General features: G+C 41.1%; 1 protein-coding gene across 1 annotated transcript; it reads right to left on the reverse strand.

The window, feature by feature from the left end:
* TGS1 (trimethylguanosine synthase 1) lies at positions 1 to 27883 on the reverse strand. The gene is made up of 12 exons (XM_010582965.1): positions 27781 to 27883; positions 25746 to 25918; positions 22934 to 23783; positions 21407 to 21524; positions 20356 to 20445; positions 18710 to 18878; positions 15769 to 16120; positions 14708 to 14881; positions 13623 to 13766; positions 12069 to 12285; positions 10892 to 10970; positions 1 to 283 (listed from the first exon to the last, which is right to left on the reverse strand). Exons 1-12 carry the CDS (start codon positions 27881 to 27883, stop codon positions 170 to 172), a joined length of 2583 nt encoding a protein of 860 aa, XP_010581267.1. The 3' UTR covers positions 1 to 169.

Here is a 27883-nt window from a genome sequence, read left to right on the forward strand (position 1 = left end):
CAAAATTATTATAAAACATTTATTGACAGTAGCAATAAACAGAACAAATTTCTGTAAACAGAAATTAAAGCGGAAAATGGCTTTAAGTCATTTTTGACCAGCCAGCTGTACAAAAGCTTAAGCAAAGCAGCAGTCAGGGAGGTTGGATTTGGAAGAATCCACACAGAGTTCAGATGTCATTCCTTATTAGATCACCAAAATAAGCTGTTATTGTCTTCAGTTTGTTATTGAGAAAATTTTGTTCTATTTCAACTTTTCCTCCTGGCCCTGCTAAGGAAGCCACCTGAAAAACAAAGAACAAAAAGCAAATCAATCAATGCACAAGAAAAGAGGCAAGACCCCAATGCTTTTATTCACATGAAATATCACGTAAACCACATCTTTGGCTCTGTTAACACCGGTGACAATATTCCGTGTCACCTAATGCCTCTGCTCCTCTTTCAGTGTCTCCTTTTACTCACAGAAGTGGTTTGTGGCTTTCTTGTGACTGAAAAATTCCCCTCGCCCCAAGCCATGAAAATAAGAGGACTTCAGAACTAGAGATAAATAGTCATCGTTTCCCATTCTGTGCTGAGGTAAGAAATGCTAGAATCTGGTTTGCAGGGTACTTGGCATTTGAGACACCCAGTTGTGGCAAAAAGCAAGCTGTAAACTGCGTTTTGAAGGTGTCAAAATCCCAAGTTTTGGGGGAAGACTAAAACCCAATCCTGGAATTAGGAAGCATAAAGGTTGCACTGAAGGGGGGGGTAGGCGGAGCGGGGAACAACCGGAACAAAACCAAGCCCAAAACCTCAAACAGGCAGAGAAGCTCACAAAAATTAGTTATTTTGTTGTTGTTACTGCAACCAACAAAAATGCCGTTGTGTGCACTGGAGTCTCAGGCAGTGCTGGGGGTAAGGCTGCGGGCAGCTGAGTAACTGCAGGCAGGGACAGCCCGTCAGGCAGCGCTGGTCCCGGCTCTCCTGTTTACGATCACTGAAGTGAGAATTTCACCGTTCACGCTCTGCTGACTGAGGCTGGTGCACACCTTTAATGCTTAATGATTACAGACAGACAACATTTTGCAGTGGACTCTGCATTTTGGACTGCAGCACGCAATACTCTCTCCTCTCCTGTTCCTACTCATGATGCTAGTATGACCCCTTTGATGGACAACAGCCATACAGGCTAATGATTTCTCACCAGGACAGACGGCACAGACAGAAGGAAGAGAAGGACACCAAAACTGAGCGTTGACTGCTTCCACGCCCCCCCCATCGTGGGCCCTGAGGACCTGCTCCACAGCCAGTTCTGCCCTGTTGCTCCTGTTTTCCCCGCCTGCTGCAGGGAAACTATTTCTATAGTTCCCTATGCAGGGAAACTTCCCAGGCAGACACAAAGTAATCAAGGTCTACAAGCCTGCAGCAGATTTTAACTGATCTTTAAACCAAGAAGTCTGTGATGTTAGCAGCTGAAACTTAAAGTTCAGGTTGCATTATTAACACTTCTAGACTCCTTTGAGACTTGACCCTGTAGCACAGGTTTAAATATAAACATGCTGAACTTCCTCTTTTTTACTGTAAGTAAAAAAACCAGCCCACTATCAAGAGGAAATAACAGATTAATCTAAATTATACTTTGAAACTTTATTGACTTGCCCAGAAAATTACCAAACTTATTCTGGTGGGTTCCCCACCCCCCCCCCTTTTAATTTTTTTTGTTTCTGCAGACAAAAACAAAAGCGCAAGCAGTTTCTTCATCTTTCAATTTAATGGTAATAGGAAAAAAATCTCCACGTTCTTGTCAGAGGAACCTGCCACAAGTAAAAAAGCAGAAGCTGGCTGACTTATAAATAGCACAAGAATCTGAAATTGGCAAGTGATCAGGAATGTTAATTTCACAACTTATCTTTTCTTACTTGAAATCCTAAAAGCAGTTAACATTGTGAGGCGATCCACATTTTTTTTCTAGGAAGACGTTAAGTTTGTACTTCTAATTTATTATGAACAAAAGCTGGAATGTCCCTTCCAAAAAGCATTAGAGGCTTTGCACTTTAGAGCTAATGTCGTTTAAGTATTCTAAAATATTAATTAGATTACTCGACCTAATACAAGAATACTGAAATTATTGTCTCGAGGTTACGTACTCCCACTTTCAAGGCACAATTTGTGTCACTAGCATATCTAAGTATGACTAATGCATTGATAATAAACACAAGTGTTTACTTAATCTTTCTCTTAGAAGACCAAGTAAAGCAAAATGCTTCATTGGCAACACAGGCAAATGCTGCTCCTCTGCTGAGGGGTGGTGTCCACCCGAGAAGTCACATACGCTGTGTGTCTAGTCTCTAAGTGTTAAATGCAGGGTAACTAAGACTAATTTCAAATGACTGCTGAAAGTATTTGATAAACCCAAAGGTGACAAAAATCCAAATAAGCACATGGGCGTAAGGTCCGCAGGGACAGATCCGGCACTGCACGCTCCTCAATCCGCCCTGATATTCAGGGGAGAGAAACACAAATCCTCTGTGACGATGCTTATTTGTGAATTGCTGGAGGTTGCAAATTTAATTACATAGGAGTTGCCAAGTTTTCTTCGGAAGGGCTCAGTCAACCCTGACAGCATAACGAGGGAAAGCTGCCACCCACCAAGCTTCAGAAAGGTGCCAGCTTGGCAGAGGGATGCCCTCTAAAAATAACAGCAGACTGAGGAATCATGCTTTGAGAAAAACAAAGGTGCTCACCTATTTTTAGAAATACCAAGACGCATCTCCTGTTTTTGCAGTGAACTACAACGGTGAGTACAGAAAGGCTTCTTAATTTCTTTTAAAAATTGGACTAGACCAAAATTTATTTTGCATTTTCCTGTGCAAATACGATTCCCTGCTGGCAACTCTCCTCATACTGGTTTGTTCTTTAGCCCAAACCCACGTACTTGGGGGGGGGGGCAGATATTGCCTCCTTTGCTGCGCTGAGTAATTCTGCACATGCCACACGCCTTCCTGGGCAGAGGCAAAGGATGCAGCTTCAGTTAACGCCTCCCTGCATCCCTCTCACCTGGATGCTTCATCCTTCCGTTCAGCGACTGCTGATGGAAATAGGCCACAGCTACAGACACAGCCACGGAGCATTAAAAAAGTAGCCAGCAGGTTTGGTCTCAAGTTTAAAATAGGAGACATAAGAAAAGAAATATGAAAAGGGAAACAAACATGGAAGATTACATCAAGGGCACAGGCTGCTTAAGGTGCAAACTTGCTTTATACTGTTCAGGTGTACTTTTGAACTCGAAGGTTTTCCTGCTGGCCTTGCAGGGTTGTTTTTAATAAGACTGAAATTCCTTTACTAAAGTAACTTCCTATCTGTTCCAGCCACCAACTACAGTCACTGGGGATAAAAAGCTCTATTGTCATTTTTTCCCTCCTCCAAGAAACTTTTCTAGGGTATGAGAAATATAAGCTTTTTGGCTTAATAGGCAGTCACACAAGGGCACTGTGATTAATTTCATTTTATAGAACACTAGTAAAAAGAGGACACCCCCAACCACCCTAAAGGCTGGGGGGGGGGGGAAATTCCAACCCACTAAAAAAAAAAAAGGAAATGGATTTTTTTACACTGAACATAATAAAACAAAATGCTGTCAGGCAGCATTTTTCGAAATGTACCTGTCTGCAGGTGAATTATGCCACTGCCACGGTGGTGCTGCCACCCTTTGACAGACTAGAGGGTTGGTTTTTTTGTTTGTTTTAAACTTGAGGTGGGCAAACTACAACTCAGTATTCAAATGCTACAAGCTTTAGGAAGACTGAAGTCCAGAAGTGCCACGCTGGCTTGGTGTATGCTGGGGGTATCTTCTGACTTTATCTTTTATCAAGGACAGAGAACAGATGTGAGTTTAAAGTGCGCTGCTTAAAAGTTGCCATTACTAACATGATAGTCACAGCTGAAGTGTACACAACTACTTTCACTTAGAATGATCAGCCTGCAAAACACATCAACCCATAGTCCCTTATCTGCCAACTCCCCTAATACCCAAGCGTCTTAAAAATACAATCAAATTAATCTTGATTCGAGTTCATCTCCTGGCCTCTCACTCCCTGCTTTGCTCATTGTTATATTCACTCCTAAATAAACATGATATTGCTTGGCAGGTCCCATTTGGCTAGGTCTCCAGTCTAAAATCACAGCTAAATGAACAGGGCCAGCCGTAGTTTTACTAGTCAGCCTCCCATCAAATTTCTTAATTCACAGAGGTTACCATATATTCTTTTATTAAACTGATCTCTCTGGTATGATTTTCTGTTCTCTGAATGCCACCAGATAGCACAAAAATAAATAAATGAGTTTTACCCATCTTTAGACTCCCTTCATTGACCAGTCATTTGTAACAACTGGACTTTCAAAACCAGAAACACAGCAAACATCTTCCCATGCAGGCACTAGACTTGGAGAGAGAACAAGGCTTCGGTGTCTAACTCTAGATTCTCTCAAAGTGAACGATGAGGTGGGAACAAAGGCAAGAAAAAAAGAAAAGTACCTCCATGATGCATATTCTTTCTATGACTGTCAGGGTCAAGAGCACTTTGCTTAATTCTGGGCTCAGGGAATCACTCTACACGCTAGACAAGGAACAAAAGGTAATTTGTATCTTCCGGCAGCATTTGGAATATAAGCCAGGTCTGAGACACCAACATTTAGGACAGCAAAAGCTCCAACAACAGTGAAGTTTCTCTAAATTAGGCATAGCTATCACAAACAACAAAACCCCAAACACTCGCCTCCAAAACCCGCAAAACCCCAAACCCAGGAATCTATCCAATTTATAAAGTTTTACACCAGTCATCAAATCTTCGAATAGTAAAGATGCACACAAAGTTTTCAATGCAGAAACAGGAAGAGGTCTGAAAAGTGACTGGGTAGAAAACAAACAAACAAACCAACCAAAATTATCAACAGTGCATAAAGACTAACGTAAAACTTTCCCTGCCTCTCAGCCTGCTTCAGTTTTTAAAAACATAGTATCTTGAGTGGATAAAAGCAGCCCTTAAGATCTTCCTAGTGGGGACTGTGTTACAAACCTATACAACACCAAGCAGGCTGCCGGTAGGTCAGCTCATGACGGATAGAACTACAACTGGCTGGTAACAAAAAAATCACTAGCTAGATTAAGTGGAGAGAGGCTGCCAATTTGCATTACAATCCCAGTTTATATAGTTCCAGTCAACCAGTAGGAATCACAGGGGAGAATACCAAATAATATAGATAGAAGAGCATATGCCTGTGAACACCTTGCTAGTCCACAGTACTGGCTCTCCTACACATCTGTGAAATGTCGTACCATGTCCACCACCCAGCTGCTTTCATGCAGCACATCCTCCCAATGCCGCTGCTGTTGCATCCTCAGGTAGTACACCCGCTGTCCTGTGCTCCTCCAGTGGACCCATGCTCCTCAAAAGCTGGATCAGCTCCCCCTCTCAGCAAGGTTCAAAGAATACAGACAAATTTGAAAACTTTCATCCATCAGAGTGATGCGTTCATGGAGAACGTAGGCTGCAGTGCTACAGTCTTGACTAATGTTTGAAAAAAGAGAGTCTTGACTGAAAGTCAAAAGACAGAAACGAATGTTCCCTTGCACAGGCTTAAGTTAAAACCCTTGAGGTGCCCTCTGACGTTTTAAGGACATGGAAAAACTCCTCCTGCAGACACCGAGCAGGAAGTAATCTGCAGCCATCTAAAAAAACCCCATCAACCTGACAATATTTTGCCTATCATGCCTTTCTGCTCATGATTTTAAACATGAGTATCTTGTTTGGTCTGTCAAATTTACAGAATTATGGTTGACATGGACAGCAATCAACAATTAACAGTTCTCTTAACCATAAAGTTTATTAGGAATTTACTCTAATACTTTATGAAGTGTAAAATTTCATATATGGTTTGATGAAGAAATACTACTCAAAAATGGTTAAAAGAAAGAAGAATATTATTATTTGACATATATTACTCAAAAAGCAGCATTGCTCCTCTCCCTCTGTTATGGTGAATAAAACTACACTATTATTTATAAGGGCCAAAATTAGCTGGCTGAAAAAGGGGACATTTTGCAGCAGTTTAATAGCAACGCTAACAGGAAGAAAAGGCATTATTTTCAATAAATAAAATAGGTCCTGTTTTTGAAACTGGAACTATATTAACATTGGATTGTGAAGTAAACTCAAATTTTGAGGAGGAGCTGCTTTTTCAGTCATTCCACTTCTGAAAAAGTTCTTGACACTTTTGATTTTTTTTGTTTTTTAATTATATCTCTTCTCATACCTCATACCACCAAAAAGCCTGCTAGTGCAAAAACCGTAGATCAAGTTAATAAGGTCCATGATATGACTTCACAACATGGTGGCTATAACTCTGAGCAGAGCCACAGTGCCATATCCCTCCTTGGGATCTATGGTTAAGCTTCAACTCACCTACACAGACAGAAAGGCTTCTGGGCACTGGCAAATCTTTCTCAAACTGTGTTGTTTTTTCTTTTGTCACAGGCTGGATCTTGGATAGACCAACCTTTTCTAACTCAGAAAGATACCTCTCAAGTTGAATAATAATCAGGCATTTTACTCTCAGAATCATCTTCAATTAGCAAACTCACTCGTGTTCTCTCTTAAGAGTAGACCAATATTATTCTAATAGGTTTGCTCGCTCTACTAGAAGGGTCATAAAGATTGAAATGTTATCTGAAAATTAGCCTCAATTATCCTGCTGTTTTGACATACTAACATGCGACCCAAAATTAAAACTTACACTACTGTACGCTCAGGATGTTAAATATGCAACATTTCCAGCAGCTAAAAATCAGTAAGACTTAAAGATAATCCCATGGCGAATAGACATATGTATAAGATTGTCTTTTTGCTAAAAGAAAAATCTGTTTCTGAATTAAATCACCATTTGTAAATCTGTACAATATGACTGTCTTCAAAGAACAGTGAAGAAGTTTAAGATAATCACTAAGGCACAATACAGGATCTGAGCAGTTAACCACCCATGGTCAGGATAAGTAATAACTCCCGATTTCTCAGTAATCCATCTCTCAAACTTGGCTAGGCCGGTAAAGATGCTGATGTGGTCGTTTGTCTCACAACATACCAGGTCACCAACATTTTAGGCTCATCAGTTTATTGGGGGGAGCCATCGTGCAGCCTGACTCCATTCTGACCACAGTGAGAGAACAATACCTCAACAGCAGCACTCATACAGCTTACAAGAGTCAAGGGCATCTCTATGTTAGTACGTGAACACTTGGGAGGGTATGTTTTGGTATCTTATGTTGCTGAGTATGCCTTCTACAATGAGGTGAAAAGAAGCTGTCCTACCATTAGGAAGAAGATCCTACAGCAACAAATCCCAGGTTCCTCCTCCTTTGCTGCAAATATTAAGATACAGAAGTATTATCTGGTACAGAAAACAGTCTGTGCAAGAGATCGGGCTATTTGGGATGAGTCCTGGTTCCTGGGGTGAGTACACACTTCCCACTCTGCACAATGAGGCAGAGCACAGCTTGCTAAACGCTTCATACAACATTTAATCCTTCTGTCTCAATAAGCTTGCTTCTCAAGTCACTTGTGGAGGTCTCCGTTACATTTTGCTGGAGTATTAAGACCTAAATATAGGATCTCCTGCAGATATCACCTTTCTTCTCCTTGATCTGGTAGAAATGAACCAGCCAAGAAGGGGAAGGATGCTGGGGAAGGTTGAGCATTCCTTGACTGCAGGTTCCCTATTGCTGGTAGAGTCAATCAACAGCAGAACAAGGGGAAGAAATTTATTTTCATCCAAATTTTGCCAAGGCATGCATATTCACTTTCCCCCCCCCCCCTTTTTTTTTTAAATAATATTAGCTTAAATTAGTACCATTAATTCTTCTCACGGAAGGCAAGAACAGTTTTCAGCTACCCAAGTATTTATCAATTTTTTTCACTTGAATTTTGCAGGGCTATAATTTTGATTTAAATATGCAAACCTATTTGAAACAGTGATTTCTCTTTCCCACTTTGCGCGAATTCTAAGTAGGTCAAACTTTTTGTTTTGCTTTTCGAAAACACCACTGGCAGCCAAATACAAGTTTAGCCCCCCAGAACTGAAGCGATATTAATATGCCTCTGACTGGTAGTTTCTACAACTCCCCCTCTTTTTTTTTTTTTTCTTTTTTAAAGGGATCTGAAAAAAACGTAAAGAGAGACTCAGATGTAAAGATGCTGCAAAGAGATGGGTATCAACAAGGGTGTCACACATGCCACATAACAGGGACTATTAATAAAACAATGTATTTTTTATGTATGTGCACACACATAGACATAGTAATTCCTGATTATTCCTTCACTAGAAAGAATATTTTGAAAGATTGATTCGACCTAAAAATGGACCTGTATACATTACAAATTTTGTAACAAGTACATGCTTGGAAACAAGGAGATTTGACACAATTAGGGGAAATGTTTCACATTTCTTGTAAATGCACCAACCATATTGCACTGGTTCGCTGCTCCCTCTCGAGGCAGAAGTATAGAAGTTCGTTTCTCCTTTTCCATCTAAACTCAGTGTATTTTATAAGGGAATTCAAAGACTCCCATCTCTCTCTACAAGACAAACTCTACACAGAAAAGGCTGTGCCTGCAGACAAAATAAGCACTGTTTTTGCAATATAATCATGTGGAACAAGGTTGGATGTCTTGTCTACCAATAAGGCAATGAACACCAAGTCCTCCAACACAACTAAGTCAACGTCAGCTACCACCTGCTTTCACACCAGCAGCAGGATCCCTATTCTATGTTAGATAGGTAACTGTAAAAATAAGCACATATTTTTCGCTAAATTTGCACCGCCTTAACTAAAGGTTAAACAGTATTTTTACTGTAAGGTTGCTTCTAACTGCTGGGCATTTATTTCCATTTCTGCTTGAGATCCACTGTCAAACAAGCAAACTTGCACTGATACACTGGCTTACAGTCAGTATAAACACCTTCATGGAGGTTTGCAATGGCAATTAAGTCAGCTTCTAAATCAACTTTAATTGACAAAGCACACCTCACTTGTAGATTCAAGCCAGTCAACAAGAGATGAGGCAGAGTACTTAACAACTGCCACCTTGCATGTTAAGCATGTCAGACCGTTCTCCTATTCTAGGAGCCAAGTAATCTCTGAAAGCCTCACATATGTGTATGAGCATACAGAGTTTATTTTTGAGGACACAGAAGAGGCAAATCTTACATGCCTGAGCAATGTTATCACAAATCAAACTTAGGTTTTTAAGTTTCCATTCAGATCTAAGGCATCAGATAATCTGTTCAGCAAATATTGCCTTATCCAAGTTAACTGGTTTTCAGGTATTAATCTCCTGCAAAAAATGTTTGAGATTTACTTCATCAAGCTTTTATAGGCCCCTAGAGTTTATGGACTATGTTCACAAGCCAAGCTACATCACTACACCTTAGCAATGGTGTCCACAAGCCCTTGCCAAGGCAGTTGTTGCAGCACAAGCCACCCTGTCTGGTCCGTGAGAAAAGTAAGATGATGATAACTGTGGGGAAAACCATGAGCAAACTGAAAAGACAATTGTCTACACTAACCATTAAGGAACTTCAATGATAAATCTTCTTTTTTTCTGGAGATTCACAGTCCTGGAAGTGTAGTGGCAATAAATTCAGAAACTTCTTAAATACAGCCAGAGATGATGGCAGCCGAACCCATAACCAGGCTCAGAAGGACCAGAGTATCCACTAAGGTCATGTTTGGGATGGTCATGTTTGACACAGCTCTGTCTACACAGGATTAAGACTACCTTTCTCTAAACAGTGGGCTAGATTCACGTTCTATTTCCCTGCTCTCAGATCACCAATCTTTAGGGTTTTTTTTTCTTATACTGACACAATCTCTAGAGAAAGGCATGAAGAGCTGATTTGTCTTCCCGAGGGTAGCCCGTAGCCTGGACGACTGAACTGAACCCAGGCCTCCAGCCACGTGCTTTTAACAACTAAGCTGTGACCACAAAGCGATGTTTTTGAGCAACAGCAGTTACTCCTCAGCCATTTGTGTAAAGGCAAACCTGTGGATGTACATCAAGGAACGGTGAGAGCACATCAACAACATTCAGAGCCAATCAGACCAAGATGTGGAGGTGGAAAGACACCTAACCCAACCCCACAGAGATGCCGAGCTCTTCTGTAGAAATAGGTAAAGGACTGTGGATAGTACTCTTAGATGGTCTCCTGGGAATGCAAGTGAAATGTATATGCCTTTGCCTATTTATGAATCCAGTAAAAAGTGCTCATGAGTAGAGTAGAAACCTGGTAAGGTCATTCTTCATCGTGGGAATGAAACATTTGATAAAATGCATTGGTTAGAAGTTGAAATTAGAGAAACTCTGCCTAAAATTAAGGTCCCTGTTCAAAGATTCATAAGCCACTTTGACATTTCACCAGCCTGAAATGCAAAACGCAGCTGAATCATCACCCGTCATGCAAATGGTGCTGTGCATAGCGCAGGTTCATAGTGTGCTAATACTCAGGCCATGTGAATTTCAGCCTGTTTCTCAAGACAGCTGTTCGCCACCAACAATTCTGCAAGCCACCATGTGGCTTGAGACCTTGCCTGCTCTAAGTCAGACACAGGTTTTGGAAAAGCAGGAAATAATCCTGAGAAGTTCTGCAGCATGTTGCAGGTGAGAAGACCATCTCACTGCTCCCTTCTTTGCAAAAAGCTACAAGACATAATTAACATAGAAAATACACAGAGGAAACTAAACCAGACACTCCGGGGAATTGTTACAGTCATCTAATTACTTAAAAAAAAATTCTAACAAAACCCTCTTACACAAAAAATCCCACACCAGTGAAACAAATTGTGTGTTTATCCAGTAACACACCTGGTCAATGTCAGCGTTCCGAGGTAGAAAATACACAATATTGTTGGTGATCTTCTTGGAGAGCCTGAAAATTTCAAATGTAGAAGCCAGTAAAGGAAAAAACAAGAATAGGGAAGGAGAAGTTGCTTCATATTCATTTATTTTGAAATTATGTCCCAAATTCAGTTATTATACAGTTAAATTATAGTTAGTCTTCTGGGTGTGTGAGTTAGATACTCTTCTGAAATGCAGAAATTGGTATTGTCTAAATGCAGAAACTCTGTTTCACCATTACTGCCCTAAAAAGTAGAAACCCCCCCCCCCCGAAACCCTCACTTTTTAGGAAAATTTAACTGAACTACAGAGAAGTATTTGAGAAATTTGAATGTAGTTTATAGCTAGTACATTGGTTTGATATTTGTTTTCTAATCCATTTAATGGAATCTCTCTCATGCATGCATACAAAGATTTCCTTACTCTTACAAATATGGCTACATTTTAGCCATAAAGGAAACAACTGAGATTATTTTGGGGGAAAAAAACCCACCACACTTCATATTTGATGAAACTATTATGCTAATACCTTCCCAGATGAATGAGTGTTCAATATCACTGTTAATAAGTTAGTATGGAATTTTATACATTAATTGAAAGGGTTAATATTTTTCTTGCACTCTTCTGTGATTTCCCAAGTCATAGGCAGGTGCTATGACTGAGAACAGTCTGAGTAAGATACACCTTTTATAAATCAATTAAAAAGTGGAATTAATGACAAAGTCATAGCTCTCATAATTAATTATTACCTATATACACCACATGGCTATTTGATTACTTCAGGGTATTTTAATAAAATAGTATAAAGGAGTTAAAACTGCTGAATTAATGCTTTAAGTTAAGAAGCTACTACAATTCTCTAAAGGATTTTTTACTTTGAAGAATAACTCTTCATGACTTTTTTTTTTAAATAAAAAATTATAATAAAAACATTTAATTTTAGGTGGTCAAAGTCATATAGCTGAGGTTGGGGGAGGAGGACTACACAAATGCGGCACATCTGGGACTTCAGCTGCTGGTCATATCATCCCCAGTCAGCCAACAGGGCACACAGAGCCCATGTCAAGAGAGGGAGGAGAAGAAAGAGAGAAAAACACTCATAAGCGACTAAAAATCACAGCAATGCTTAACTTTGAAAGGATATCCGTCTGGGCAAATCATAGTTTGGATATCGAAGATTTCGGCAGTGGCATAGTCAGGCCCCCCCCAGGGCGGGCTGAGGAACACAACATCTGCTTGCAGGTCAGCAGCCAGCACCATGAAGTCTCCGCACACAAATTCTATCTGATCTGCCACGCCGTACACCTCAGCGTTGTTGCGTGCAAGGCTGAGCTTCTCAGGATCGATATCAATAGCAATCACTGCAAACGAAAGAGAGCGCAAATGCACAGGTTAGCGTGAACTGCGAATGCCACCTGACCATCAAAAGGACATATCAGAAGGACGGTGTTCTTCTGCGGCCACCAGATACAAGTCACACCTATACTGTTGTGCAGTGAGTTACTACTTCAGTTTTGTAGGTCACAGTAGACATGAAGATAGAGTTCCTCAGAGGGGAAGGACCTGCCCTTGCATGGCCGGAGCAGAGGTTCCACCAAGAGCAGAACTGCTGCATTTACAAACCAGCAAGGGAAGCCACGCAGCCAAGACTGGGGAGGCTCAGCTGCTGTTGCTGCAAAGCTGAGAAGCTTTAGCTTTTGGCAGTCATGCATCTACTACCATGACAATCCTCCATCTCAGCTGAAGTAGTGGGCAGATAAGGCTGTCTGCCTAAGAGTGGAAGTCCTCCTCGCTTCAATCTTGACAGCTTCAGTCTGACAGCTTAAACGGTGTCAATTAGAAACCTGCTACTCTCCTTTGTTAAAGACAAACATCTATCTGTGGCTGATCACATTGTACTGAAAATTGAGTTTAAAAAAACCACCAAACACAGCACAAGAGAGATGAAAGAAGGGCAGTACATAATCATAGAAATAAAAATTTAGCCAGGAAATACAAAGAGCTAAGTGAAATTTAGAAAGTATTTCTAGAATAGACCATAGACTACCAAATTTAATGCAGTAGAAACTACCATTTGTCTTGCTCAGAAATTACTCAGAAGCGTTAGATGAGCTGGTGTTTTACCAGAGTGTTTGATGAGTAGAAGAATATCAAGTAGTCAGTGTTTTTACAGAAAGCACTCTCAATGTTTCACTGCAATTTCATTAGCTGGCAACAGGAACTTAGACTAATATTAAGTTACCATCACTTTTCTGTATTTGGTTCTGCTGCACCTGCAGGTGATCCCGTTCAAGTGTTTTAAGTACTATTCGCAGGTATCCTGCTTTTGAGTACACAGACTTGGTGTAACAATTGGGAAAAGCAGCAGCTTTGTGGCATCTCTGCAGGTTAGCACTGCAAGCAGAACTCAACCTTTGCCAGCAATCTTCAGAGCATCCAATAGACTAGTTACTATGCCACGTAAAAATAACTTTGACTAGTACAACACAAATCCAACTCTGACTTAAAATAGAAAAGCAGTTTTATAGGTCCTTTTTAAAAACAGAAAGCTCATATTGTGAGTCTGAAGCAGAAAAGCTTCTGTTGCTTCAAAATCACTGAAAATAAAAATTAGTGAACAAAGTGCATACCCAAATTTTTAGGGAAAAAGATTGAAATATAATAACAGAATAATGCACTATATACAACACCTGCTTACCTCTTTTTGAGGTCAACGCAAACTGAATAGCGTTTCCTCCAACCCCACAGAACGCATCCACTATGATATCGCAGTTGAATGACTGACTAACGCGGATGGCAATATGCTCAGCTATTTTCTCAGGCGTAACAGAAAACCAACCCTCTGCAAAGGAAAGGGAAGAAGTGCATTTTTGCCCCTTATTTCAAGGTCACCTAAATTAAAAACAAACAACCAATCTCCCCGCCCCCAACTGAAGGTTTAGCGTTAATCCCAGCAATTCTGGTTTAGAGCATTCGACCAGGAAATATAGGCTTTGAAGATGATAAGCTCTGGTCAGTCCAGCAATTTGCTAAGCAAACAGAATTCTCACTGAAGCAAACAGATACGCCTGAATCTCGGTAAATGTCGAACTCAGTGCTGAGGATTCTGGCTTATCAAGGACTTGTCCATTGAGACAGCTACGAAAAACCTTTATACATCACAATTATGCTCTGTAACAAATAAAACCAGAAATATATTCTCTCTTGTCCGACATGTTATTTTCTTTACAGCAATATCCAGTCTGCCAAATAATCTACATGTTTATGTGGGAGAGCATTAGAAGTGAAAGGCTTAAAAAACCCAACAAACCCAGGATACAAAAACCCCAGTAATCCTGATTCCTCCTTTACCTTATAAATTTATGATTTGGAAGCTGTTTCCATGTAAACATGGAAAAAAATCAACTTTGAAGTGATTGCTGAAAGTCAGAACAAAACAGAATAAAACTAGATCCATCATCATATTTGGAAGTTTCACAAAATTATTATATAAAATATAGAAATCGAAAAGTGCCATTGAGTTTCTGAAAAAGTCCTGACCAAGCATAATTTGGGTACAGTTCAATCTTTGGCAAACATCAGGACTAATGCAAACAGGGGTGGTACCATGCTAGAGGCTCTACTGAAATCCAAGACTTCTGTTTGCCTGCCTGCTGGGGGATGGAATTTATCCAGAGGTGCAAACGCACCTCTTATAAGAAAATCAGTAATGAACTGTGAAAAGGGTCACAGGTTTGGGTATATCTTATACCACCAAGTCAGTGCACTTTGTACTAAACATACCTCTGTCTAGTTTAATTCCCTCATCAAACCGAGAGAACAGCCGGTAGCGTTGTGCCCAGTACTTGGCCAGCTCTGGATCAGCAGCAATCTCGGCAGGTATAGCTCCCAGCGCAATTTTATTCCTTTTCCTCCTTTTTTTCACCTTCTTCTTTGCGGTGATTTTTTCATCTACAGCTGGAAGACACTGCAAAAGTTAATAATCACTGTTCTCATAGGCTAGGAATGTAATTGGTAGGTAAGTGAGAGTTAAGATGTAAGAGGCTTATGTTTAACAACACTGCTAACCGTCCTTTATTACTGTTTGCCAGAGTATGCAGATTAGTGGTTTAAGCTAAAAAAGAGCATGCTGTATATCAAGGGAATAGCATTACCTGACAGGTAGCAGTCACAGTCTTAAAAATTGTAACACTTCACCCATTACTTAAGAGCCTTAACAAGCTAGCCATCATTTCAACTGGTAACAATAAACTACATAGTCAGCAAACAAGTGGATCAGAGACTAATTTAATGCCTTTATATAAATAAGGCATAAGAATCAATCTAGACAAGAGTTTTACAGTAGAAATCTAACATAATTGAATTACTGTAGGAAGGATTAAACTATATGTAGAACCCTGAATAATCCTGTTTTCCTTTGTTTACAGTGTTAAATAGAAAAGTTCGTAATATAGACTTTTATTTTTTTTCCCCCCTAGAAAATAATTTTAACAACACATGCTCCCCAAAGCTCAGCAATGTGCATGTGAGAACCCAAAACCCGACGGTCTGTGCATCTACCTCAAATTAATCACCCTTATCCTTACTGGGGAAAAACGGTGTGAATTGGAGACCTGTTAGATCACATCTAGGATCAACAATGACTGCTTATATAAAAGGAAATACTGCTAATATTAAAGACAAGACCTGGGATTCTGGCGCTCCAGGAATAAGCTACTTCCACTAGCACAGCTCTCAGTCGGCCTCATTACCCCGTGGACCTTTTGAATAAACGAATACCGCACAATGCTGTAATTTGGGAAGGCACTGCCGATTCATCCCCAGTTTGTGGGAAACTGATGTACCTTGGCTGACGTCCTCTGCCTCTGCCCGGAGATAATCGGGAATATCCAGAGAGATCAGCTGCCGCCCGCAGCCATGCTCCTGCCTCCCTGCGCCTTGGCCATCGGAGCCGCTCGCTGCCACGTCCTGTGCTCCCTCCTCACCGTCACTCCCTCCAGGTTCTGCGAAGGCCGCGCTGGAAGACAGTGGCTTTTCGTTTTCGGCGTTCAGCATCACAGTCTGCACGGCAGCAACGCTCTCTTGATCCTCCGAGTCACTGCTCGCGGGCAGTGCCTCCGCTTTACCCTGAAGGGAGGCTGGCTGGGATGTGCCTTCCTCCCCAGGTGTATTAACACGCTTTAGGAACTCTTCCACCTGCAAATTGTTCAATATCACAGACAATTAGATGGTGCTGTTAACCAGCTACCAAGAGCACAGTTTAAAAGCCTTACAGCTCAAAAGCACTTGCCATGCACGCACTCTCTGACACATGTATTCTGAAACAAGTAAACTATCCAGAGTCAAAACATTCAGGAAGTCCTTAACTGTGCTCCTGTATTAGCTTTGTGTGGCAAGGTTTTGGTAGCTGGGGTGGGGAGGGTCATTACAGGGGTGGCTTCTGTAAGAAGCTGCTGGAAGCTTCCCCTGTGTCCAACAGAGCCAATACCAGCCGGCTCTAAGATGGACCTGCTGCTGGCCCAGGTTGAGCCCACCAGCGACGATGGTGGTGCCTCTGGGAGAACAGATTTAAGAAGGGAAAAAAAGGTGCAGGGGGCACAGAAACAGCAGCCAGAGAGAGGAGTGAGAACATGTAAAAGAAACAACCCTGCAGACCCCAAGGTCAGTGCAGAAGGAGGGGGAGGAGATGCTCCAGGTGCCGGAGCGAAGATTCCCCTGCAGCCCGTGGTAAAGACCATGGTGAGGCAGGCTGTCCCCCTGCAGCCCAGGGAGGTCCACGGTGGAGCAGATATCCACCTGCAGCCCGGGGAGGACCCCACACCGGAGCAGGTGGGTTCCTGAAGGAGGCTGTGACCCTGTGGGAAGCCCACGCTGGAGCAGGCTCCTGGCAGGACGTGGAGACCCATGGAGAGAGAAGCCCACACTGGAGCAGGTTTTCTGGCAGGACTTGTGACCCCGCGGGGGACCCACGCTGGAGCAGTGTGCTCCTGAAGGACTGCAGCCCATGGGAAGGACCCACGCTGGAGAAGTTTGTGGAGGACTGTCTCCCGTGGGAGGGACCCCACGCTGGAGCAGGGGAAGAGTGTGAGGAGTCCCACCCCTGGGGAGGATGAAGCTGCAGATATAACGTGTGATGAACTGACTGTAAACCCCATTCCCTGTCCCCCTGCTCCGCTGGGGGTGGGGGTAGGTAGAGAATCCGGGAGTGAAGTTGTGCCCAGGGAGAAGGGAGGGGTGGAGGGAAGATGTTCTGAGATTTGGTTTAATTTCTCATTACCCTACTCTGGTAGACTGGTAATAAATTGAGTTAATTTTCCCCAAACTGAGTCTGTTCTGCCCATGACAGTAATTGGTGAGTGATGTCTCCTGTCCTTATCTCGACCCACGAGCCCTTTGTTATATTTTCTCTCCCCTGTGCAGCTGAGGCGGGGGGAGCGATAGAACGGCTTTGGTGGGCACCTGGTGTTCAGCTAGGGTCAACCCACCACAGCTCCCTTTTTACAACATTTGGAAACAAGTTGTCTTTGGGAACTAGATACCAGCTGGTTGCAAAAACAAAACTCCATAAAATCGACCGATAAATACAGTAAATCATTCTCAAGTAATATCTGAAATATAGTCAGCCTTGCCACAGCACAGGTGACCAAAACTACTACTTTTTAATTAACTATCTTTTCTCTGATCTGCATTCAGAGAAGCTGTACTCTGCCTTTCAGGTTAGCATTAAACAGGTAAAATTACCTTCATACATTAATTGCATCATCTCCAAGATGTACCAAATGGTGCACGTGCTAAAGGGTTCTGCTGCATCGTAGAGAGCTCAACATTACATCCTAACCAATGTGCAGACACTAGTCCAAACTCTTCAAAGGCATATGCAGATGCTCACTTTTATGTTACAGTTGCTCTGAGTGGCACTAGGCCTGGGGCAGTTCCTTACCAGAAAGTCTGAGGAAATTTATAACTTTTTTTTTTTTTCACATAATTAAAGTTGCCCTCAAACTATACTGGCCTCAGGTACAAGATGGCAATGGTCAAGCCTTTGATCTAAAATTACAGCAATGGGACCGGAGTTCAATACAGTATGTGCTGTCACCAGAGAACAGTGTTTTGCACTTGGGTGTTAGGGAATGCCAAGCATCCCAGAAGGTGGCAAACTAACATTGAAAATCTGAGGTAACAGATTTTAAATCAGAGACTCAACTAAGAAAAATCTACAACGAACAAGTTTTTCTACTCATTACTAATTTCTGAGTTAAAAAAAAATTAGCATAAAGTTATAGGTGAAAATAAATACAGGTGGAGGTGTAGTGTAAGCAAAAATGTTGATACAAGTTACTAATAACACGTAGTTACATGAAATGCACTAACCTACACAAACATTTTTCTTTCACTGCTGAAATGCCAGCACTAACAAATGCTTTCACATGCATTTCAAAATCAGAGATTCTTTTAGTAACTACAGAAACCTACACACACCTCTAAAGGAATGATGCACCCAGATGTTAGGAATGACTTTCACATAACTTCACCATCAAGCTCGCATTCATCTTGACAGATTGCCGGGAGTCCAACAATGCCTTTCCATATCCACCCTAACCTCACTACTTCTCAACTAAGCAAGTGGAAAAAAAAAAAAAGCAGTGGACTGACACTTCAAAAATGCCACCTACTCTGGGCAGTAAGTTTTTTTTTGTTTGTTTGTTTGTTTTCTCCATAATTTAACATCAGGTAAGGGAGCAGATAAATCTATGAATTACAGCAACACTAACAACATTAACCTACCTTTTTCAAAGTTTTATTTTTCTTGCAAGAAGTTTCAGATTCCTCTGTAAAGAAGATGTGTGTGTTTTTGCTCTTCCTTGGTTTACGCATATCCAAGAATTTGGACTTGAGTTTTGCTTTTTTCTCCAAGTACTGCACACTTCGGTGGGTGAAATCTGGAATTCCCCCAAATTGAAAATAAAAAAAAAAAAAAAAAAAAAAAAAGGACAAATAAGGACTTAGTTGGTTCATTTCCAATCTGGAAGCTTTAACATGAATGTTGATGTCTACAGGAAATGATTTAGACTAAATTATTTCTTTATGAGACATTTGCTCCACTCTTAAAATATATGTCACTAGATGTAGCCGCAAAACAACGTACCTTCATGAAAACTTTTAAATATTTTTATTTGAAACTGTTTACCTGAATTGGTTTTAGATTTTCTTATTTTTTTTTTCTAATAGGTCTATAACTTTAGGTGGAAACAATTTCCCAGACCAGCCTGAAGAACAGGAATTGAAAAACTATCTTGATTAGCAGAATAAAATATCTTTTTGGTGGCTGTAAAGAACCTCCAAAACAGCTACTGCAGAAGCGCTAGACGTAAGCTACAGTCCACCTGTGCCCTGTGAGGTTAATTCTACAGCACTGACCACCATATCTTTAGGTCATACCACCAAAAATGAAATTTCACTGGTCAACACCCTGGCAACACTTTATTAGTATAGCAACATTTTACTAGTATAAGGCAACCTCATTCCAATACGAAACAGCTATAAACTATGATCTAAGCTCACAGGACTCCAAACTCAGAGGACCATTCATCGTCAGAGCCTTTAAGCTCTAATTTAAGTAGCTGACCAGCCATTTAACATTTACACAAGTGCAAGCACCTTACGAGTTACACTTCTGTTTCAAAGCGCTTTTATTGTTCTTTAATTAGTCTCTGTAACTTTGCATCTCTCTCTCTCTCTAGCCAAAGGATGAGTTTTATTAAGAGCAGAGACTAACTTTGGGAATCATCTTCAAAAGTTTAACAAAATGGGAATGGAGATGAATGGTCTATTTGAATAATAACAAGAGAGCTGACTTGCAATAAAGATACCCCAATGTCCTGGTTTCAGCTGGGATAGGGTTAACTGTCTTCCCAGTAGCTGGTACAGTGCTATGTTTTGAGTTCAGTATGTGAAGAATGTTGATAACACTGATGTTTTCAGTTGTTGCTCAGTAGTGTTTAGACTACAGTCAAGGATTTTTCAGCTTCTCATGCCCAGCCAGGGCACCTGACCCAAACTGGCCAACAGTGTATTCCATACCATGTGACATCCCATCTAGTTTAGGAACTGGGAAGTGGGGGAGGGAGGGAATCGCCGCTCGGGGACTGGCTGGGGGTCGGTCGGTGGGTGGTGAGCAATTGCCCTGCGCACCATTTGTACATTTCAATCCTTTTATTACTACTGTTGTCATTTTATTAGTGTTATCATTATCATTATTAGTCTCTTCTTTTCTATTCTATTAAATCGTCCTTATCTCAACCCAGGAGTTTTACTTCTTTTCCTGATTTTCTCCCCCATCCCACTGGATGGGGGGGAGTGAGTGAGCGGCTGCGTGGTGCTTAGTTGCTGGCTGGGGGTAAACCACGACACCCAAGTTCCTCATAAGCAATTACTTTTGTCCTGTGCCACACTTGAAACCCAAAACAGAGCAGGTTTCCTCAGGATCTTCCACTGGGTTCTCATCCACATCCAGTTCATGGCTAGGAAAAAACACAGATGACAGTGTTACTTACTGTAAAAAACCCACTCTTATTTTACAGATAATACCATTAAGAAACTCATGTATTTAAAACATTTAAATGTGGGCTTTGTAAATTCTTCCACACACTGCTGAAACCAAGCAAGGTGGAAAACACCGGCCTATTCATATGCATGAACACAAACCTTTTTTTTTTTTTACCCAATTCAAGGGATGAATGAAAGGGTTACAATATTCCAACTATTCCAAATGATCTCTTAAAATATTTAATATCAAGCTCTACATGGCACTGATGAAGACAATGTTTGTTCACCCTATTTCCAAGTTACCTTCATCATCCATTATGTTATCTATATTATTATCTATTATTAATGCTATGGCAACAACAAAATATTAGAACAAAACCAAAGCTACATGATTAGCAGATAATAATATTTCCGTTCATCCCTTCACCTTTGAGTTTATAAATTTATTAGAGAGGAAGAGCCATCTCACCATCTTTGAGACTATAAATTCTTAGAGAAGAAAGAAGAAGAATTTAACTAGGCAGAGATTAGCTATTTTATGATTGCCATAGCACTGAGCACTTTACTGGCAGCAAACAATTCAGTTAAACAATACAAATTATTTACTATCATTCTTGTATCATCTACACTAATTGGACCTAGATAAGCAAGTCGTCCTATCCAATTTAACAAACTTGTATACTTCAGTGGCGCAAGAATAGTACCATCACCTTGCACAGTCATCGAGGCTATACATTGTTTTCATAAAGCAACGGAAGAGAAGAAATATCCACCGCTTGTTGCCAGGTAAAGTGATAAGCAGTGATAGAAGAATATGTGGCTTTGTACTGAAGTTCTAACTCACGATCTCAATCAAACAAATAGTTACTATAAATCAGGAGGCTTCTGGACCTGGGCTTCTTGAGAAAAAAAGCTAGTCTAAATTTCATGACTTGCCTTCTCTTGACTTTGGCGTGTCTGTATTCAGGAGGCTCTTCATCCTCATCTTCATCTCGGTTATGAAGCAGCAACTGTTCTTTTTCATTTAAATTTGAGCTACATGACCCCTGTGAACCTAAAAAAGATAGATGAGATCATATCTTCCTTCTGCATAAATTAATTCCTTATCTTCTTGTCCCCAAAGTACATCTGCAGCTACGGTTAGGTTGTGGTACATACCTGAATCTGACCAATAAGGCACAAGTGTCACGCACACATATCTTTACTCATCTTTGAGGGACAATATACCAATACGAGCTTCCAGTATTAGAGTTCATAATCTTAAGCAGGACCAACTTCAAATTATCTCAGCTCTCCAAGAAATATAAAATGCCTACAAGGTACAAATTCAAACCAGTTTCTTCCTTGTGCGTAAATTTTGTTTCTATTCCATTAGCTACGCAAAGATATTCACATACATTTAATAACAGAGGATTCCAACCCTCCTCTCATTTCTTCTTGGAAAGGAGATTTTCCTTTCACCTCTCCCATTCCAACTCTACTGTAGGATCAAGATGGAACCACGCCTGCTTCTTCCTTCCTTAGAAAGTCACTAGCAGCAGACTCGGAGGTCTCCCACCAAACTGAAGTCCCAAGCTGCTGACACTTAACTCACTTGTTTCATCCCTCCTCTTCGGCAGGAGAAACCATACAACAGTCAGGAAGGATGTTACACTGCTACAGGAAGAACTGGCAGGCAAACAAGATGGCTCTCTCCTTTCTCTGCACGTTGAACTGGGTGGCAAAAATGTCTCCAGCCCAGCCTTGCACCTCCGCACAGAAGGTCTCCCAGTAGCGTAAGGCACAGCCACTGGCTTTCACTATACTACTACATTACCTGGCACTTTCACTTGTTAGCGCTAGCTGTGAACGTATGAATTTGGGGTTGTAAAGATGACTGCAGCTCACTGCCTAATTGATAACTTAATGCTGGAAAGGACCTCTGGAAGACATCTGGTCCACAGTAACACAGTACAATAAAACAGGTGTTTATTTTCAAACATGGCATTTTTAGACAGAAGGCAAAAAAACCCCAACCCCAGAACGGCAGAACTATTTTTTTTTCCCTCAAAAAGCTGTTCTTAAAATTCATGGGAACATCAACCTGAGTTTTCATTCATTTTAGACTATCAGTGAGAAAAGACTCATCAGCTGAATGACAGACCTGCAATACCAATACTAAGATAAATAAATAAATATGCACTAACAGTGCTCTCTCACCCCTTTCTGTAGTACATTTGAAGGTTTATGAAGCACATGTTCTGTTAAAATCAATTCTGGCTGAAGAACACATTCAATATACAGGTTAGAGAGGAGAGAGATCATCCAGAGAAGCAGAGGGAAGAAAAAGAAATCAAGTATGCAGTCATTCCACTAAATATTTGATTGACTTTTTTTAAAATGGCATAATACATGCCCTTGTTTCTTATATATAACCACCTAGAGAAATTCTGATAGAATTAATTTTAGCTGATTTGGTATTACCTGACTGGTTAATACTTTTATTTTCACAAGATGCACTCCTTTTCCTGGTTCCTCCATCACAGGGCTCCTGCTGGCTTTCCCTGTCAGATGAATTATGCTCTTGAAGACCTTGGTGGGCCACTGTTAGAGCTGCACTGCTCTGCTCCACTTCCTCCGAAACCAGATTTAAATTACAAATCCCAGAGACTATTTCACTGTGGGGCTCAACACTTGAAGGGAGCGTTTCCACACTTCTGGTGTTAGAGGGAGACAGCTCCAAGCTCAGCACTTCACTGCGTTCGGCCCCTGGGCTAACCAAGTCCATATTTCCCGAAAGACCCATCTCCTGAGTAACCCCATTAGCTTCCACGTTGTCACCATGTGAGCTCTCAGTAGTCCATCCTTGACTTGTCCAGTACTGAAACTGTTCCCAGTAATACCAGTACAGTTCGCTATAATGCTGCTCCCACTCTTCCCTGGTGTCCGCATTATTCCAAGGCTCAGAGGCTGTGGTGGCCTCAGACGATAAGAGCCCTTGATGCTTCTCCAGCCAACTCTGCCAAAGAAGGCCCTCTCCGTACTCGCTCCAGTACTTCTCCCATTTTTCTTCAAGTTTGCTGGGTAAAGCCTCATTTGTAAGACTACCTGAACTTTCACAGTTCCCTTCACTTAAAACCCGAGGTTTGCTGCTCTTCTCACGTTGCTCTGTAGCTAGGGCCAGCTCACCAGAAACGGACTGCATACGACCACCACAAGCTTGATCCTGGCATTTCTGCCCCATTTTATCCTCATGTTTTTGCTCTAACTCCTTTTTCTTCTTTTTCTTTTTCATAATCTTCATGTTACTTCTCTTCTTATAATTTTCTGTTGCCTAAAATATAATAGAAAAACATACTTAGAAGTCTACAACATATGTGCAGCCTTGTCTTGTTCTCTCTCCAAGCACATCTCTGTTTCTGTTGTAACCCTTCCTCTCACTGCAACCCTGCTGTTAGCTTTCTCCCCACAAAAGGTTGTAGGGTTTATGGGTCTGATAGGGCCCTGCTGCATAACCTTGGCTGACATTTCTGAGGAAGTTGTGAGGAAGAGCTGTGAGAAAGTCTATAGAAAGACACACACAAAAAAGGCAGAATTACAGACAGAAGTGGGGCTGCCGAGAGGTCAGCATTAGCTCAAGGATTCAGAAGGAAAGACATGAACATGAAACACTATAAAATCCTAAAGAGAGGCTGGTCAGGAATTGAAGGGTCACTGGGTTGAGCCCAACAGTAAAACAGTATCTCAGTAACATCAAGGATCTGTTTTAGGGGGCCATGGAGGCTGACCCTTACTGTTGCCTGGTATCTGCCTGGCCAGCAAGCACTGTTCAGGTGTCTTACTAGGGTAGTGAACGTGTAATGCTCAACCTAACAGAATGTTCAATCCTTGCTATCTTTGGGTGCTTTAAACAAAAAAGCATTGCTTTACACTCATAAGATCTCTAAATCCTGCAGCTGAATCTCTGTATGTCTGAAGACATTGACCCAAAAGAGGGGTGTAATGTTCTTCCCATCCCATACTGATCTCCAAGCTGGCTAATAGAAACACAAGGAAAGAGCCTCCTCTCCGAACAGGTGGACCTTTCATTTGTGCAATACAACCATTTCACCTGTCTACAACAAACTCAACTCTAGTAGAACAGAAGACAGAAACCTGAAACTGAAAGGAAACACTAAGATAACTTGTTGGTTTCATCAAATACAACTCCACTTGTTTCAGTGCTTACAGATATAAACAACATAAAAACATCCAAGAAAAGCAAGTTTGTCTATCAGATAAATCTGCCAATTTTTTTCGTAAACTGCCATATTAAGTTTGGCAGGTAAAAAGGCGGCGGTGATGAGGGACTACAGCTCACATGGGCAAAGACTGCAAATGTACAGATACTACTCTAAATGCCCCAGCAGCTGCAATCTCTAGGGTTTTTGCATTCACAAATGCGTAAGGTAGACCATAAAGAAGTTAGGTTCAGAGAACTGCCATCAATCTTTCATCCACATCCCTCATAAGGTCATGTTAATACACACAGTGCAAAGCACAATGCTTAGTAGTAATCTAGTAGAACCACACAATATTTTCTCATTCAACTTATCTGCAGTATTACTACGTAGCAACAAAAACTGCATGTATCCAACTTTGAAGTTGGATGCCTGTAAGGTCTATTTACATGCCATCAATTAAAATCATGTACAAGTTTCTCCTATTTATTTACAAATTAATCAGGTCAGAACCATGGAATGCTCTGCACAAAAGTACTCTCTCACTGCCAAGGAGGCTGGTATTGCATAAAGTGGACAATGTGGATATCCCACTGTCTTTTTCTCATCTATGAACAACTTTAGTCTTCCTTTAAAGCCCAGACGCTCCCTATGGGAAGCAGAGCACCCAGGCCTCAATCTGAGAAACTAGCTTTTTACATTAGCATCTAAAGCTAAATAGTTAAAACAGACTGTGTGAACACACATGCTCAGATTGGACGGTACTAGTTGTCCTGATGCAGAGCATCAACATTACCATGGCTGTTTTAAACTAGCACTCTCTAGTAGCAAGAGGAACATAGATAATGGAAGCATAAAGCACAGCCTGACCCTGTTTAGTCAAATTGGCAGCTGGATCTTACAAACTGCACACACCATGGTGCTGTATGTTGTTACAAGTATGCGAGGCAGCCAGCTTAAAGCCAGCTCAGATACGTTTCCATGAACTGTAATCTCAAAAATAACTGAGGAGTAGACATGCCCCTAGGTCTGGACACACAAAGCAAACAGAACAAGTAAAGCAAATAGAGACTTACCACAAAGTCCCTGTGGGCTGACTGCCCACCAAACTGAAGAGGCAATCCCATACTCTTCATAAGCTCAGCCTCCGAGTCTAGTTCAACTTCTTCCAGGTCGAGAGCATGATTAGTATCCACCTTTAATGTCACATTGGGACAATGGTTTTCCTCCTCAGACGCTTGTTCCTCCCCTGTTAACAAATTATATTAAGTGAATATAATCTGGTTGTGATACCTCAAGACAACAGCACGGCCGACAAAAATTAGCAGAACTGCCTCTTAAGCTTCCTTTCCCATTTAAAATTTTCATTGCAAGCATCTTATTTTCCACATAACTATCAGCAGGAAGTGAAATCTAACTTCGACAGCCAAAACACTGCACTGGGTCTGGCTGGGATGGAGTTAACTTTCCTCACATCAGCCTGTATGGTGCTGTGTTTTGGATCTGTGGCTAAAACTGTGTGGATAAGACACCGATGTTTTGGCTATGGCTGAGCAGTGCTTGCACAGCTTCATAACTTTTTTCCCCACTCTGCCTTCCCCAGTGAACATGCTAGAGCAGGCAAGGATCGGGAGGGGACACAGCTGGGACTGCTGACCCAAACTGGCTGAAGGGATAGTCGATACTGTATAACGTGATGCTCAGCAATAAAAACTAGGGTAGCAAGTGTGGGTGCTTGGGGTTGACCCACCACAAACGTTCACCTCAATAACTTGCAGAGCAAACTGCAATAACGCCCAGCAAACAACAGCAAAATTAGTATTAGGAAAAGAAAATTCTTTACAGGAGCTTGTTTGGCATGTCTCAGAGCAAGCTTAAAATACAAGGAACTGCTGGTTTTGTTACAAATCTTCCCAAAACACACTAACAAAGATAATACAATTTTACAAAAATGTAATGTGTGAACTACAGAACATAATTATCTCAGAAATAACTGATCAACTATTGAAACACTGCTTCCACATCTATCAAATTTTTAAGCAACATCATATGTATAAAACATGACAAATACCACTGAGAAAGTAAGAACTGTATATTGATGAAGCTTAATGAAATACAAAAGCTCTTGAAACAGTTGATAAAACTGAAAAAATTAAGATTCTTTTTTTTTTCCTCAGGATATATTTACTGCCAAATTATCACATAGCGCAAGACTCTTCTGTTTTTAACTGATTACTCTCACCACAATTCAGTCATATATGCACAAAAACATGGTTTACATTCTCCTTCTTCACTCCATTCACACTGCCTCTATCTAACCTGTGCTATTCATTCTCAGCTTCTATGGACACTCCTTTCTGTTCAGACTCTTTCCTTTCAAATCAAGCTATTATATGAAGCTGGAGCTAGCAAGACAGCAATGAAAAATCAGATACCAAAGGAATTATGTTCAGATAGGCATGTGTAGGGAATTCGTGAGGACGGAGCAAGGGACTGATGTTGAATTTGCCAGAGCATACACCATGATTATTCCTAAAATACGAGCAAGTAGGTAGAGACTTACTCCTCCGGTCCTCCTCATATGATTCCTCATGTACATGCAAATCGTGATTTCCCCCATCGGGGCTACTGCTTCTCTACTTCTGGCCCAGCAGATGAATCAGCAACAACTAATGTCCTAGGCTGGGGTAGAGGCAGCAGGACAGTATTACTCCCAGGCAAACACCTAGGATTTGCAGACCCTCCGTTATAAAATTGATTTTGAGCTAGGGAAGTTGTAGTTACGATTTGAGAGCAGGTCAGACACTTGTGAGCTAATCTGCTCTGTGCACCAGGTGGAGATTATGTGAGCTCGTAAATAGGTGCAAACTGGAATAAGCATCGCACCCGGTTTGACACAAACTTCCATGTCAAGATTATAGTAACTTGAAAGTTATGCTAGTGCTAAGCTATTATTCACATCAATCCCCATAACAAAAGTACTGAAAAACAAGGCAGAAATAAGAACAAAACTATGGGTTAGCAGTTATACAGTCCTACTGTACCTTAAATAACCACACATAACTCATTTTACCTGCACATCATATTGCACAACACATTTTATTACCTTACCTGTACTGCCATTGTCATCTTTGACGTAAAATCCTTTTAATCCCAGTTTATATAGTTTTCGATCTCTGTAAAAACGAAGAGAGACATTGACACAGAAGCTCAT

Source organism: Haliaeetus leucocephalus, unplaced genomic scaffold, assembly GCF_000737465.1.
Source record: "Haliaeetus leucocephalus isolate CR32 unplaced genomic scaffold, Haliaeetus_leucocephalus-4.0 Scaffold858, whole genome shotgun sequence".
Taxonomy (NCBI): domain Eukaryota; kingdom Metazoa; phylum Chordata; class Aves; order Accipitriformes; family Accipitridae; genus Haliaeetus; species Haliaeetus leucocephalus.